The sequence below is a fragment of the Pimephales promelas genome, chromosome 19, assembly GCF_988280905.1.
Source record: "Pimephales promelas chromosome 19, fPimPro1.hap1.1, whole genome shotgun sequence".
Taxonomy (NCBI): domain Eukaryota; kingdom Metazoa; phylum Chordata; class Actinopteri; order Cypriniformes; family Leuciscidae; genus Pimephales; species Pimephales promelas.
In genome coordinates this window covers 25,030,827-25,048,773 of record NC_142787.1, presented here as the reverse complement: position 1 = coordinate 25,048,773, position 17,947 = coordinate 25,030,827, and the positions used below count along the sequence as shown (strand labels likewise).

Sequence of the window (17,947 nt, the reverse complement as noted above, 5' to 3'; positions counted from 1 at the left end):
CTGTCTGGCTGTGCTATAGATCTGTTAAAATTAGATTCATCATTCACCACGAGTCCACGTGTTTGCTCACTGTGCATACTGGGGTGGACGCCTGGTATGGGACGTGACGCAGGTGGGATGCTGACTTGCTGTAATGAGTCAGGCCGTCCTCAATGAGCTGCCTCCTCTTCTCCTCCTTGTGGCATGGCGCCCAACTTCGATAAACTATCTCCTTCAAATCCCAAATATCCACTCTTCCACACCAATCATATCTGCCCAGCCTATCACCCCTAAACTCAGAGGTCAGACAGGCCTTAAATAAGGTTTAAAGGAATATTCCAGGTTCAATATTTAGTTTGGGGTTGTATTTAATCTTCTAAAACCCATCAGATCGTCTGCTTTTTGGGGGCTTCTTTTTTGATCGGTGAGTGATGTAGACTAGAATGACTGCTGTGCTTGACAGGGCGCATAAAGAGCAGAGAGAGGCTCCTTCGTGACAAGTTCTGACAATAGACACAGATATATTCATGAAGGTAAGGTTTCATTTGATATTTGATCAGTTGGAGTGTTATTCAGAACGGCGAGCCAATCAGGGATGGGTTCCCTAATGAAAATTCATGAGTCTTCCCCTTCCATCCTGCAAATTCCATGCGCGCGCACACTCTCAACGTCTTTAAACAACACGAGAGCTGTCTTGCTATTCATAACTTATTGTATTGTATTGTATTTCATATAATATTAAAGGGTTAGTTCACCCAAAATTGAAAATTAAGTCATTAATTACTCACCCCCATGCTGTACCAACCCCGTAAGACCTTCGTTCATCTTCGGAACACAAATGAAGATATTTTTGATTAAATCTGAGAGGTGGATCACTGCTACATAGGCTGCCTAAGGGATCGAAACTTGACGGCCCAGAAAGTCATTAAAGAAAATTTTAAAATATTCCATGTGCCTATACAGTGGCTCAACTATATGTTTATCAAGCGACGAGACTACTTTTTGTGCTAAGAAAAAAAACAATATATAACGACTTTATTCGACTATTCCATTACTTCCTTGTGGGCCTTGAGACGAGAGTTGAAGAGATTTCCAGAACGCATGCTGGAGAACTGAGATGAGGGCGTTCTTCTTCGACTACTTCTTGTTATTGGCTGCTCACCGCTTAGGAGTATTACCGCCACCTAGTGTACTGTATAAGATGACGTGCCGGAAGCGCAAATCTTTCTGAAGACACTCACTGTACATACGCTTTTCAATTCGTTTTGTGCTTCCGGCTATATCAGCACGTCAAAACCTGAATGTACTTTAAGGCCTTGATATATTGTACACTACAGTACTTTAAGCGAAACACTAACAGGTCAGTTAAAACAAAATCAGTCCAAAGCTAAGTTTGGTGAGTTCAAATTTGTTTTTTCAGCTTTAAAACTGAAAAATTCATATTTATCAGATGCTTGATGATATTTTCCTGATATTTTTTAAAGACAAGATAATAAAACAAATAATTTTTGTGGGAATCAACATTCTTAGCAGTCTCAGAAAAGTGTAGTCTTCTGACAGATTAACACCCATTGCTTATACTCCTTTCCACCAACAACAATTTTGTCGGGAAACAACTAGTTAATAACTGCTTAGCCAGTGGCTATTAAAAATGAAAATAGTACTACTGTTAGCGTGCTCTCTTGGGATGTTTTTCCAGAGTGCAGTGGAATGAACTACTACAGCATATGAAAAGCATAGGTGCACACAGAGAGTGAAAAGGTGAAGGGCAGGTAAACCGGGAATATCTGTCAGATATAGAAATAGAGAGATATATGCCAGAGAAACCAATTGCTGCTTATATAATGCTAGCCAGTGTAGAGAATCGTAGGCGTCTTCTTCCATTGCTAACACAAATGAGCATGTGTTTGGGAATATATTTAGACACAGATTCTGTTTTTGTCTCAGTTATTTTTATATTTGATAGGATTAATGACCTGATATATACAGTATAAAAAAAAGTTCCAGTGAATTGCTGGATCGCGCCTAGCGCTGCTTTATTTGAGTGAAAATGATCCAGAAAAAATGGTGTTCATTTTTAAACGAGTAGCCTATCTGTATTGTTGTAATCCACATTTTAGCACAGCAATACAACAATTATTGTAATAAAACATGATTTGGATTTTGGATGAGCTCTAACCTCAAAACTCAAGTCACAGAAGTTATGCTTGACTCTTCAGCCATGAAAAGTTGCAGACTAAGAGGATTGAATACACCCAACAATATAGGATTAATAGCCAGCCTCTGCCATAGATGTCTGTGTTTACAAGATCATATATTACAGTGCACCCACCATTGTCAGATTTGCTGTCTTTGCTTGCAAATGAGCACAGTTTTGCTTAATGGAATTTCACAATATTCAATCAGTGCTTAAACATTACAGTAAAGATGTAAACAAAAATCGTATTACAGAAATTGTATACTTGAAAAATAATGCAGTTGAGTGCAAACTGAATGTAATGTTTTTAGACACTTAATTGTATGTTCATTTCACAAAGATTAAAAGATAAATTTAGTCCCAAATTGAGCATTGGGAATTACTTATTTAGGCTACATGTACTCAAACTGTATGAATTTTATACTATGGTTATTTTGTCATTCAATATTGGAGTCTAATAGCTATTATTATTATAGCTACTATTTAAAGTGCACTTTTTTGTTTTAAAATTTTCATTCTGAACACACTACTCACATGGTTTATACTATAAAACGTTATACAATTGTGCAATAATTAAGTACACAAATTAAGACTCAACTATAATGCGTTTACATGCATTTTTAAACGCACAAGTAATACTTTTAATTTGACATAATTACAAAATTTAAAACTATTATGGAAAAATTATGTTTTTTTGAAAATTACCTTTTATGCAGTGTGTAATGTACTGTAGCTGTCTCTGAATGTAAACAGTCTGCAATGTTGTAAAACTGAAAGTGAAAATATACGTGTTTCAAGATACGCATGGGGGTAGACCAAACTAATTAACAGGGAGGGACAGCAGTAACATGCATGCACACGAAACACACTCCTTGTCGGCTGCGCGATCAATTCCCTCATCCATTTGCGTAGAAAGAAATTTAATATTATGATTTCTGTCATTGTTTTACATATATATTTTTTATATATATTAGCTATTTGTTTTCCACGTCGGCCAGCGGCCCACCGGGAAAAGTCCCGGTGCTCCAGATGGCCAGTCCACCCCTGTGTTAAATATGAATATTTTTCAGAAGGCCTTTATTTACCCCCCGGAGCCGTGTAGAGCACTTTTATGATGGATAGATGCACTTTTATGGATTTCAAAACAGAAACCGCCATTCACTGCCATTATAAAGCTTGGAAGAGCCAGGACATTTTTTATATACGTAACTCCGACTGTACTTAAAAATACTGCCTTCGGTCGGAAGGCATCAAGGCATGTACAGTATGAATCCAATGTTAGCTTCACTTCCTGTCTTCTGAGATACCTTCATCTGAATCATTTTTGAAGGCCGCATAGATGTATCCTTTGCTGCCTTCGATATCCCACAATCCTGTGTGTTCCATTTGGTGACAGTTGAGCTAGAAAAAGAAAGATGGCATCTGAAAGTTTCGGTTGCTGGTCAGTTTTTGACCAACGTTTTCCACTTCTGATGTCCATTCTAGCGAGAAATTACTACTGTAGTAATTTAAGTGTTTAGTTCTCAGCAAAGCTGGCTCTATTTAGCTGTAGATCATTAAACTATTATGCTGCCTCAGAAGTCTGTCCAAAATCAGTTTCTTGAGGTGCCTTCATGCTTAAATGCTGCCAGCAGAGTCATTGCCTGATGGGGCAATGAGGCAACAAGTCAAGTCAACCTTTTTTATTTTTGGATGCAACCTTTGTTCTGTCAGTGGATGTCAAGAAACTGCACATGAAGTTTATTTTTAATGATGTGCCTGAGCAACTGAAAGTTTTCGTTTGTTCTTCACATTTCACATCAGTCTGTTTTGTGATTGAAATGTTTTATTGAAAGAGACGGCAGTGCCAAGTTTTGTCCTCAGAGGCAATGCGGGTGAGTACATTTATTTATAATCTCATTGTGTCTACAGGACACTAAAGCGAACGTTTCACATCCATTTTTCCTTCATGTCAGAAGTAGCGCAAGCGCTTTGAGTTCGTCAGGAATTTAATGAGACGTCAGTTTGCTGTTGGGATTTGTCATGTCAAGTCATCATGTCACACGTACAGTGTAGATAGCATTACTGATTATAATGGGTTCTATTGGCTTTTGTCACGTTGCACTATTTGCGTCCGGTGTAGACACAATGTTACAGTGTGTTTGTAATAAACTTCGGTCCCACTTTATATTAAGTGGCTTTAAGTACTATGTAATTACATTGAAATTTATCATTTGATACAATGGACTTATTGTGTACCTACATGTTTTTACATTGTACTTACATTTTAAAATTTCAGCATGTAATTACAGCTATAATTAATTTATGTAATTACATTTGTAATTACACAGTTGACCCTCCCCTCACACCTTAACCTACCCTTAAACCTACCCATACCACCACACCTGTCCCTAACCATACCCGTATCACACCTCAATAGCAGCAAAAGTGTTTTACAATACAACAGGAACACAATAATACATTGTACTTATTGTTCAATGTAAGTACATACTACTTAAAGCCACTTAATATAAAGTGGGACCTAAACTTCAAACAAGCGTTTATCCGTTTTTGCTATTAAGGCACCAAGCTTATCATTGTTTGAGTGTTGCTGATGAAATCAATATACCCGGTTATTTCAATTTCAAAAAGTATGTCCAAATTCACGGTACTCATAATAGGCAAAAAGTACCCGGATGACCTACTACTTCTGTAGATTCTGAAGTGTTCATACGAGGGACACTTTACTATCCCATGAGGCCACAGAGGATTTTTGAATGGCAGTGAAGTAATGTAACTTATCTGACCTATGCTGGTTGGTCATGATAATGACAAGATAAGTTATTGAGCAATTTCAAAATTTCGAATTTGCAGTATACCTGAAATCTGATTGTATTTTTCCCAAATTTAAACCAGCATATGTCAGTCTGTTAACTTGGTTACTTTCCAGCAAAAAAAAAAAAAAAGAGTCAATTGTCACAGAAGCGTTAAAACCTCATTAGTGGAATCCAATATTTTGTTTCTGTTTCTGCCTAGCCTGATATTGAGTCAGCCTCTAACATCATTACTACGCAGTCATTTACATCAGGGGTTCTCAAACCTGGGACTGTAAGACCTACAGCAAGTTGAGTGTGTCAGATTAGAAAGACAAAATGTGCAATGCTCTGGGTCCTCAAGGATAGGTTTGAGAACCCCTGATTTTCGATTTACACACATGTATGCCTAAAGGAGAAGTGAACGCTGCCTGGGAGAGTTGGGGTGGAAATCAGACCGAATCCTCAGAAGAGTTTGTGAAGCTGAATCTTAGTCATGTGGCCCCTATCTGGAGGATTGATTAACCTGTAGCCCTGACAATGCAAGCTCACAAGAGCTGCGGGATATTGAAAAGAGAATCAGCTGGGAATAAGAAATAGGACGCTGATGACATCAAAAATTCAAGGGAACAGTTTTTTACTTAACACATGATGAAATTTACAAGTTATTGTTTAGCTTAGAGCTTCTCATTCACAAATGTAAAAACAAATATTCAGAACATAGATGAACAACACCATATGATGCTGCTGAATCATGTGATCACAATATTGTGAATAATTTTAGCCATTTCGGGAGCGGTTTTGCTGTTTACTATTATTAAGTTGATGAGACCTTTTCTCTTGCACATGCTTTCTGAAGATCAGGTTTCTCAACCTCATGCCAACATTTCACCCTCAAGACACCCTTCACATTAAACATAGTTTCGTGAAATGTGCTAAACTGTATGTTTAAGACTAAAATGACTAGTTGGTGGTTTGCTTGAACCACTAGTCGACTAATCTTTCATAAGGAAATCCTGAATGAGGACGATTTTTGAGTTCATGTGATTTCTTTGGAAACAGCCTTGAGTTTCAATGGAAGTCTCTGTGTTTTTAAAACAGTTTTTAAAACATTTTAATTTGATACATTGTCTTAAAATGCAATGGTAGCAGGTCAAGCCAGCAAAACAACTTGTGGCCATTTGTAACTATTTAGCAGTTTGGCGAATTGGTGGCAAATTTGTTGAATTTGTATCTCATTCCCATATGTACAAATTCATATGAAATCTTCACCTCAGAAAATAGTTGTCAAATGAATTTGTGGCCATTTCTGTGGTGTTTTAAAAGGGGGATACATTCAAAGTCACGTCTTTTAAGGTTAGTGGTTTTAAACTGTCCAGTAACTGTAACTATCCAGTAACTAAAGTTCTGCAGTCAACCCTCATGATTCAACCATTCACAATTGCCTTTATTGTTTAGGATTCATCATTAAAATCTGAATCCGGTTCAGTTTGTTTTGTTGTCTCTTGTGTTTCTTCTCTGCTGTTGAAAAAGAGACCAGCCTGTCGAGAATATATATATTTTTTGCCCCTGCAGAGAACATTGTATGAACACTGTTAATCATATTCTCCATTTCCATCTTTTGAGAGCACTGTGCTAGAGGGGTGAAGGAAACAGCCAATTAAGTGTTTTCCTCTCATTGCATTTTAAGTGTCAAGTCTTTAGCATTGTGCTTTTTAATGGGAGGTAAAAGCATCCATTTAGGATTTCTGCAATTGGAGGCAACATTGTCTGGACTGAGTTCTCATTGCAGGTCAAATGAGATTTGCTGAAGTCATCTCTAGGGATGATATGGTAATTTGATTTGATTTACTTCATGTTTTAAGACATGAGAATCTGGCAAGAAAGGATAACAGTGTCTGTCGGCCACCACCGAAGACCAATTTTGACCAAGGAAAAACCCTGGACATTATGGGAAAATGCACGTTTTCCAAGATATTTAATTACTTTTCTTTCCCTTTACGCCACTACAGTTGCATCTTGAAGTTGTGCTGGTATTAATATTGATAATATTCATATTATATATTACTATGAATGAATTAATATTGTGAAGCTTTTAAAAACAGTATTAAAAGGTATTAAATTCATTTTAAGAATTTCTGAAAACTGAAAACTTCAAACTAAAAATATGAAAGTTCATTTGGGGATTGTATTCTGTTTTAAGTCTTAGACTTCAGATGACCTATTAGATTGATGTCACATGGAGAGGTAAATCTCTAAAAGAGATTCCACTACATTCCTCTCAGTAGACCAAGTGATCCACCCTTAGCTATCTGCCCTTAATACTGGCATTCAGCAGGGGGTAAGAAGCTTGGTTTGGGACCCACAGATTGGTCTAACATTTGCATAATAACGCAAGTGGCTTTTCTCACTTTAGAAAGATATGTGAAGTTGTATAATTCCATGTATATGTCTCCTGACAGATTTTAACCCAAAATGACATGTTAAACTTTAACACAACACAAAATGAATAACTTTTGCATGCATAAATATTGGTGAACACTTTACTGTATAATCCAGACAGACATCCATAAACAAACATGAAAATCATTTTAAGTTTCAGGTCTCATTATAAACCTTGTGTATGGCTCATTAATATTATAGTCATGATATACTATGACCTAATATACCATAAAAAGTGTGTGTGTTATGTAAATCTTTGATATTAACTTGATAATATTAAGTACCATGTCAGATCATGTGATATCCACTGTTGTGAATTGACATAACGTCTAGGTTACGTATGTAACCCACGTTGCCTGAAGGAGGGAACGGAGACGTTACGCCCCTCTGCTATAGTTTTTGTAGCACCGCTAAGCAACCAGGTCACCAGCTCGGCTCCTCAGCGAAATCCTAATGTGCGATCACACAGGCTTTCATGTTTATAACCACGCTGCGGGGCAGGGGGCACTATGCAAATCTCACACGCCAATGTCCATTTGCTCATTTAGTTACACTCGAAGATGATTATGCTCCCTAGTGAGATCCTAATTTGTCATTTACCGTTCTGAAGTAACGTCTGTTCCCTCCTTCAGGGAATGGGGGTTACATAAGTAACCTAGACGTTATCTATCAGCTAAATACTGATCTTTTTTGCTCAAGAGCCTGTAAATTCTGCTCCGGCTATAATCATATGATTTGTCTAAGTCACCTGACATCAGAGACATGAGCTGATCAGGCCTCGGCTTGGGCCGTTTGAAAAGAGAGAACCTGAACCTCTGAGGGTTTCGTGCGAGTGATCCATGGCAGGGTTGTTGTGGATCAACCGAACTAGGTCAAGTCCTTCCCTTCCATTAGAGTGCCATTAGATTTCTGAGTCACCATAATATTTTGTTTTTTATCATCCTTGTCAGAATCGTCTAATGCAGATGAATGGGAAGGCTACAGTGTATTGTTCGCTAAGGGGAGGTAATGTCATTTAATTTGCACTGTACAGCTGAGCTCATTATTATTTTTCTGTGTATTTGCCCATTTGCCGTCTTGACACCTTTTTTCTTTTCTTTTTAGCTTTTTGTCTGTTTTTTTTTTTTTCAGATAGTGGGCTCTTCTGATCTCTTCTGGTGATTCTCATCACCACTCATTAAAGTTATGCCACAATCAGACAAGATTGACTCTGAAATAGTCTGATACTTGACAGATGCTTGAAACAATGTTTTAAAAATTGATTAATAAGATTGAACTTATTAAGTTCAATCTTGAACTTATTACTTATTAAGATTGATACTTCTTAGTTTAAAGATTTGTGTTTTACTGGCCCAATTTCTTTCATGTATTGATTTCCCAAACTGAAAGTTTATAGCAAATAGCCTTTAATTTGTCTATTTTTAGAACTGGCAAAATGATGAGAAAGACTAACTTATAAAGACTGGATCATTTCCTGTATATAGATTAATTTAATTAACATTGCTCATTTGTCCTGCCATATTGATTTTGGTGGAAATAGTTGGCAATGTTATGACCCTTGGGTGTTGATTCAGTGTTTTTAGTGGAAGCACACTGTACTGAATCAAATCCTTTGCAATCTCAGAGCACTTACAGGTTACTTTGACCTACTTTCCTAAGTGGGATTTTCAAAGGAAGTACGGTGCCTCCAGCCTTTTCGTTACATTTATAATGTTGAGCAGGATCTGTGAATATCATGAAATGCTGTTAGATCATTAATGTATGCTTAATATATTGATGCTTTCATCAGTACATTCATGCAAATCTTATGCTAAGATGGATGTATCTTTAACGCTGAAAACATATTCTACCGAGGGTATTCTCTGCCTTTATTGATTGGATTTTTAAAAATTGATTTATTCTTTTAGGTTTTAGGCTTTTAGGCTCACTTGACTTGACTTTGACGACATCATTTGCTTTTGATAACAGCTAATACTAAATGAATAGATGTAAATGTATAGGTAAGTAATTGGGCAGCTTAATTATGAAAGATAATTATTTTTATTTGTTTATGAGCATTATTGTTATTTATTTATTTATGAGCAGTATTACGAAAATAATGCATTATTAAGGCAGAATTAATGCAAATTAAGGCAACGTAATTACTATTATGATTTTATTTATTTATTTATTTTTAAAAGGGCAATTTTTTATTATTAAAAAAAAATAAAAAATGATGCTTGGATTTTTACCAGAGAGAATGCTTAAGTCCTCTCTGTTATAAACGCACATCCTCTTTCTCTAAGGGCTCAAGTGGATTGACTGGCTCAATCCCCTGTGCCTTTCATTGTAAACGGGAGTAAATCTGGAGGGGAGAGTAGAGAGAGCAGCTTGTTAACCGCTTGTTGCTCTCAGTCGTGCAAACAGTGAAGTCATACCTTCCAAGGCTTGTTTTGCTCACCGGTGATGTCACCAGCAGCCAATCAGCAGGCACTGCTACTGTAGGTAGTGGGTGCAGCGGGAGTCTTGGGTATACACACAGGGACGCGCTGGCGGCACTCCGGCTCTCATCATCACATCATTACGGGGCTAGAGAGGAGGAGGGAAAGCAGCAGCTGAGAATATCTAATCACAGTCATCTGATTCCCCAGCTTTTTATGTGTGATGTGCCTCACAAAGGAAATTACATATTTAATAAATCAGTTTTGGGTTGTGAGTAAGCCACGCTGTTTTATCTGTCATGTTAGGCACCTCTCACACTCTTACACTTACTTGTGTTGGTTATACAAGTTTTTCATTGGCCACGTGACCTTAAGTCAAGGTCAGTTTTGTTACAGAGGAGAGGAAGACTTGATGTTTTATCCTGTCTAATCTGCAAGTTTTTCATCTAGTCATCTATATCTGATTAATTATATTTAATGATCTATTAATTTGCTGCAGGCAAGATAAACTTGGATGACACGGTTACTGTAGCAAAGGTTGATTACAGTTTCACTACGTCTGTCCGATACGGTTTTGTTACTTTAATTGCTTTCTAGAAAATTGTGATTTAATTAAACTCACTCATTTAGACAAAATATTCAGCTCTTCAGGTGGGCAGGATATTAGTGGGGTTCAAAAATCTGAGACCTGTTGTGAAAATGATTCTGTGTGCATGCTTTTCTAATTTAGGGCTCCAGACAGTGGCGGCTGGTGAAAAATATTGGAGGGGGGGCTGAATAAGAGGGGGGTCTGGGGGTCCCCCCCAAAAAAATTTTGAATTTAGTAGATGTGATTTCCTGCATTCTGGTGCATTTTAGGCCTAAGGCCCACTAGGGGGCCTTAGCAAACTTACATGGGTCAATAAGTCTTAAAATAATTTAGATTTAGTTATATTAACATAATCTTAACTTAACTCTGTTCATTATACCATCAATTACCATTCACTAGTTTTCAACAATATAAATGAAGAAAAAAATACTGTTTTGCCCTTACCTATAGCCTACCAATAAAATAACTTAAACCAGTCAATACCAATGGTCAAATAATAGAATAATAATAATAACAGTTTGACAGTTAATGATAATGAACAAGTTGCATGTTTATTATGCTCTGTGTGCTGACAGAAAAAGTGAAAACGCATAATATTGATAAATTATAATATAGTTAATACAAAAAATAATAGGTAATACAACAATCTAGTTTAATCAATCCCCAGCTGTAGACTACATATTTTTGACAAATTGACAATTGGATAATGGATAACAATGTGTTGATACTAGAGAAAGAGAGAGAGAAAAGGCTCTGAAAGAGAGGGTGGGACAAGGGTAACACCCAAGTATGAGAATAAAGTTGATTTTAACTAGTATGAAACACAGTAATCCAGCTCAGAACTTAAAAACATCAAAAACAAAGCAAACACACAGGTATTAATATTCCTATAACTATTTTAATATCAAATGTGTGTGAAACAGTGTTTGTGTGTGTGAGTGAGTGAGTGACAGAGACAGACAGGTCAATTCCCACGACTTACTTTACATTATTTCCACTCGACGTCACTGGCGCTGCCATTCTGCTCTCATCTGAGGTAAAAATGTCCCGTGATGCGCGTGCACGGTGCACTCCCCTAATCTGATACTGTGGGCGATATTTTCAGCGCCCCTAAACCATAAAATTTGACGACGCTGATTGGCGAAATATAAACTTTTTTGCATAGCAACCGGGGAACCATTGGCTTAAATTCCAGCACTGTGGGGCTGAGCGAACTGGCGCCCTGAGAAGACAGCCTATTGGCTATACTACTACACCAACATGATAAAAGTAACGAAAGTGAATGCAAATATCATTCTGGTGAGTTCAAAACACTTTTCAAAGTAAAACCATTATTAGCATATAATTAACACAGATTATTTTTCGAAATGATAAATTTTAATATATATTAAAAAAACAGACAGACAGGTCGGAGGGAGGGCGGCGCCCCAGCGCCCTCTATGGGCGAGCCGCCCCTGGCTCCAGACATACTGTAAAGTGAAACATTTAGGAGCTAAATTACTTCTTTTAAAATTACAGATTTGCTGATTGCTCAGAAGCATTTTGAAAAGAAAGAAATGTATAAAATACTGCTATTAATGTATTTCGTTAAAAAACTTGAAATATTGTTGTGAATATGTATCTTTAGGCTAATTACATGCTGTCATATGAACAACCAGTCAGTCAATACAGTCTAGTAAACCTAAGTAGAGACAGACCGATATATCGGCAGGCCGATATTATCGGCCGATATTAGGCATTTTCCAAATTATCGGTACTGGCAGTTATAATGGCCGATAAATGAATATTTCAAAAAGAAAATAAAAACGGACGAAACATGCTTGAACCATGTCATGAGTGTTTGAGTTGTATAGTTTGTCCACCAGAGGGCACTCTACACCGTCCCTGTTGGCAACACTCGTTGAGTTGGTCACGAGACATACATCGCTTGAATTACAATTAAAAGAACATCCCCATCAATTCTCTTAACTCAAATAAGCATGACAAAATTTGTGACTATCATGTCCAGTTTTGCTGCTGTTAAATAAGCCGAGAGTGAAGCGGAATTAGCTAGTAATTGTTACGTTAGGTTGTTACAGTGTAGTTGACTGATTGTCCTTTTAACTTTTGACAATGTGACTGAAGTATTTCTTTAATAGCGCGTGACAGTTATAGCAATGATGCCTGTTATATTGAAAATGTATATTTTACAATTTGCAGTATGACGTTATCCATTACTAAATTATGGCAAAAGCTAGCTAATGCCACTATTATCAGTCTGTTCTGTTGTGACAATAAAAGTAAAAAGTTTCTTCATAAAATGCATTATCATATTATTTTAGTTAAAACTCATAAATAACTACAAATAACTAATGTTAGGGAAATCTGTTAATTTTTTGTTGCACGTTTAAAAAAAATTTTTAAATAAATAAAATATCGGCCAATATATCGGAATATCGGATTTTAAAACCAACAAATATCGGTTTCTGCCTTCAAAATCCTTTATCGGTCGGGCTCTAAACCTAAGTACACATCAGAGCTTACAGGTTCCCAATATATTTGATTAGTGACCAGTAATAAAGCAGAATCTAAGTTTTTTGTTCTAAGTTTTCTTTGTTTTGCATTTTTCAAATCCTACAAAAACTTGTTGACTTCCAGGTTTAAGTGTGAGACAAAAACTAAATCTCTATTGACATTATTTACTTTTGGAGCCCATTGTAGTTTTTGTCTTGGTAAATAGAAAGAGAAGTAGTGTGTATATTATTGATTAGTAAAATAGTTTCCAGTTCCAGGAGAGATAAAATAGATTTCTGAATAAGGCTAATATATGCTGAATTGAACTTCAGCACATAGCCTGCAGACTTGGTTGATCTACTAACCAAAATCTAATTTCAGCTGTTAGATGATTCATTGCTCACCAGAGCAGTTTCAGTGTGTGGTTGGTACAATCCTGTGTGTGATTGCTCATCAAAGTCCATATGTTCTCACAGGTGCCCACGGAGTCAGAGAGGAACCCCAGTTTGTGACAGCCCGTGCCGGGGAGACCGTGATTCTGGGATGTGACGTGGCCCACCCACTCAACGGCCAGCCCTACGTGGTGGAATGGTTCAAGTTTGGAGTTCCCATCCCCTTCTTCATCAACTTCCGCTTTTACCCTCCCCATGTGGACCCCGAGTACGCCGGTGAGCCCTGATTACGTCTGTCTCACTGCATAACATCATTCACACATAAAAAGCCATTGTTTTATCATTTGTCATGACTAATACAACTTTTAATTAATTCATTATATGATTATTATTGCATTTAATAAAAGGAAATTCGCACATTTTACATGAGTTTCAGACATATTCTTTCTATTAGACAGTGTTTTGCATTGATAGTGCCATTTATTTTTACATGCACTGAAATGCATTGACACAATTGTCTTGTTTTTGAGATAAATACTGTTGAAATGTCTCTTTCCCTTTCCAATTATTACACTTCTAAACTTGTTTTTTTTTTTTTCTTAAATGGCTCTGATTTGTCACATGAAATTAGTGAACAGTAATTGCCTGTTTGATTTGAGATCATTATGCACGGACTGTTTAATCACAACAACTGTGATTTTCCCAAACTTACCCAAACTTAAAGATGGAAGGTTGCCTTTCCACATCTAAATCTCTTTATGATAGCCATATTTGCGGATATTGCAGGTAGGGATGTACCAATTTCAAATCAAATGCTGAAAAAAAGTTTTTAACTAGAAACTAGGTCGGTATTGATTCATTTTGCTCTTAGGTCTCTGTTTTTGAATGATGGTAAATGAATACAATGAAATTACAGCCCTACAAATCACAGGAGGTACAATTTGTATTGCATTCAGTCATTTCGACTGAACGTTTCTGGATTGGATCTGTTAGTTGGATGTAGACTGGGAAATTGAATTTATCACCCACCAGACAGTGTTTGGTGAATGCCCAATTTGATTAACTACTAGCACTATCACTATGACAAAAGATACCCTGCGTTTTCGCCAACCGTTTTAACTTTTTTAATTCAATTGTATAAAGGAACTTTTATTTTATATTGGATCCTGGTTGGATGTACTGTAATAAGCAGGTCCACATAGGTCAGGTACAATTGAATTTTGACATGTTATAATTTGGTCATAATCTGCCAGTAAATATACTGTAGTTGGCTGATCTACAGTACATACCTGATTGTTGGATATGTCTCCCGATTCATTTTTTTTTTTTTCCAGGTCGTTTAGCCATAAGTTTGACCCACTGAAATTGAGACACTCACTGTTGCCTCTGAAATCAGCCCAGTCCAGACATCAGCACATTATTTAATCTCATTCATAGGGGCTGAAAGCTTTATCACAGGGCAAGAGCCAGCCGTGTCAACAGATTATGAATCGAGACATACGGGCTGGTTTGAAGAAAGCTCTTATCTTTTGCTTGAATGGATCTGGCGGTCCAGATCAGTGGACAGGTGGAAGAGGTGCTGATCTCAAGACCAAAGCATCAGCCGAACAGATGAAAGAGGTTTTGTGCTGGGGTCGGGGTAGAGTGAGGCAGATCAAATATGATCCTTTTTTTTCCTAATTGAGATTGAAAATTACATCATTGATAAGAAGTGGAAACATAAAGGGCATAATTTAAGAGCATGTCAGATTTATAAAAGCAAAGAAACTGTGATAGTTTATCAGACGTGGCTTGGGGCAGGATATGCAATTTTAATGGCTCTCACTCACGGTGAACGGTAATGAGATGGGATTTTTTTTTTTTACTTTCTCTCATCCTGAATCTCCAGCAGTGATTTTTAACACATTGTGCGGTATTTTTTTTTAATCTTAACAGATTAAGATTAATAAAAAATCGCATAGGCTTCTTGGTTAATAAAGCACCTAATTTCTCCTTTTACATTTGGATTATCTTTGGCATCATCTAACTGAGTTAATCTTTAATAAATAAATATGATAAATGTACAATTGCATTATGAATGGTATATTAATCTATGTATTGAAATATATAACAGATAGACAAACAATCAAACAAAACAAAACAAAATATATCGCAATATAAAATATAAGAAAATCTGGTCACTTGCACTGTACATACTGTGTGCTACTAACAAGACAGAGACTTCATCCAAAAACAATTTAAATTTTAAATGAAATTGTTTTTTATTTTATTGCAGCTTTTATCAATGTTCCATTGAGCAGGATCCATAATTGTGGCATACAGTATATGGCCTTTGTGCTTCTGTGTCCTGTATATAAATGAGGTTTTACATGTGGTCTTATTCAGCAGCATATTTCCTCTGATCTCTGGCCTCATGGTTGGCACCGCATCATCCAGACTAATGACTCAACTCAGCACATCCACAGTAGCTCTGTGTCTTAGTGCGTGAGACCCGGGCACAACTCTCCCAGATGTAATGGTAACTGCATCCAGCATAGCTCAGGCATAGATATCCGATATCCACCACAAAAGCCTGCTTGTCACCAAATGACTTCATGTAAAACCTATGTAATGGGCCTTTGTCTAAGCATGGGATTGAGAGATGATAAAGAGAGTCCCACATATCTGAGAGTCACTATTATGCATTAATGCTAAAAACAGATGAAATGGCAATTCTTTAAAAAGTTTTAGTCTTGTTTATTCAGGAACTGCACTAAAAAATAGGCCTGCAGTGCTGGAAGTCATGCGAGTGACTGTTTCACTGCAGTTTTAAAACTTGCATTGGTGTTATTGTCCTTTTGAGTTATGCATCATGAGATGCTAATGGGATAGTTAACCCAAGAAAATTCTATCATAATTTTTGTGTTATTTTTGTATTATTTATATATTATCAATATACTATGTACTATTAATTGATTTTTTTTAAATATATTTTGGTATTATTTACAAACTATTAATATACTATACTATATTATTAATATTTATTAATTCAATAATATTTAGAATGAGCTTATATTATTTTGTTATTTATGTATTACATAGTTTTCATTAAAATATTAGTTAAACATTAAATTAGTTAAAGTAGTTTGTTAGGTTAAAAATTGTCTTTTAGTTTTTTATTTTATTTTAGCTTTATGTAATAAATTATTAAATTAATAAAAATGTAACCGTTTTAGCAGTTATGTCAATAATAAAACTTGTACTCACTCTCATGTCACTGTACTCACTCATCATGACGTTCAGGAACACAGTGAAAGTCAAACCTGCATGTGTCCAATTCTTCAAAATTTTTTAACAAAAAAACCCCGCAAAAAACAAAACCTATATATATATATATATATATATATATATATATATATATTGCCGTATACGTATATATATATATATATATATATATATATATATACTGTATACTATATATATATACTATATATATATATATATATATATATATATATATAGCCTATACACTGTATATACATTTCACATACAGGTTTGAACTATACCTTGCGGGAGAGAATGCGGGAGAGAAAAATAAAATGAGGGAAAATGTACTTCCGTCCCGTATTGACCTCCACCGTATCACTTCCTGAGGACTATCTTTAACCCACATCATGTGGCAGCATTGTTTCTCTTGCTCTCATCAACACTCTCTTACAGCTGTAAAAGTAGGCCAGGCATTTGACCGTTCTCGTTTCGCTTCTGGTTCTCCTTCAGTGTTATTGATCTGCAGGGCCTTACAGAAACTGCTGTGTGTAAGATATATTTTTGAAATTTTTTGTCTTTGCGACCTTGGTTTGTTCAGAGATGAAATCACTGGACACAATTGTGTACAGTTGTTCAAATAGCTGCTATAGACTGCACCATCTGCATTATTTCATCATTATTTTATACAAGAATAAAATCCAAGATAACATATTTTTAGACAGTACAACTAATGCACATGTACGATTTTAGTTTTCTCATTTACATATGTGTTGGACTATAACACACTGTGTTACTGTGTATTGGCCATGGTAATGCCATTTAAAAAAAAAATTGAGGTCCTTAATAGCCTTTAACGGTGCTGTCTTGCAATCCCTCTGCCTGTGCTGATATTGTTTCCGGCCATCTGTCCAGCACTGTTGCCAGAATATAGAGAAAAAGGCATAAATCCCCCACTCTGCTTGACCCTTGAAGACAGCCAGCCAGCTATATCATAGTGTCACAAAGGATTTGTCTACGTCTGGCGTGGTTAGAGATGTGTGTTTCCCGATTTGCTCAAATTACTGTGGGCCACTTCGGCTCTTCTTCACGGCTCTCACAGTCATCATGGCCCCTGGACCTGACACTGCTGTCACCAAAACAACACTCATGAGTGATGCTGTTGTGGACCCGGGCTGTGTACATTATTGTGAGAGTAAAGATAAACCATTAGATTTAATTTACTTGAATTAAATGTGTAAATGGCTGTAGGCTTCTTTTGTTTTTTTTTCATGTACTAAACCAAAAAAACTTAAGAGTAATGTGAATTAAAATTACAACAAATAGTAGTTTTCACTAAATTAATTTAAATAAAAATATGTTTAAAAAGCACATTTCTCTTTATTTCATAAATACCAAGT

The 17,947-nt window shown here is 36.3% G+C and overlaps 1 protein-coding gene across 7 annotated transcripts in view; it reads left to right on the top strand.

Moving 5' to 3' along the window:
* The window catches only part of igsf9bb (immunoglobulin superfamily, member 9Bb), a 105,010-nt gene that overhangs the window by 10,472 nt on the left and 76,591 nt on the right, over positions 1-17,947 (top strand). For all 7 annotated transcript variants that reach the window (XM_039686337.2, XM_089123416.1, XM_039686336.2 and 4 more), the window contains exon 2: positions 13,389-13,580. In XM_039686337.2, coding sequence (XP_039542271.2) covers positions 13,389-13,580 — 192 coding nt within the window. The remainder of the gene's footprint in view (positions 1-13,388; positions 13,581-17,947) is intronic.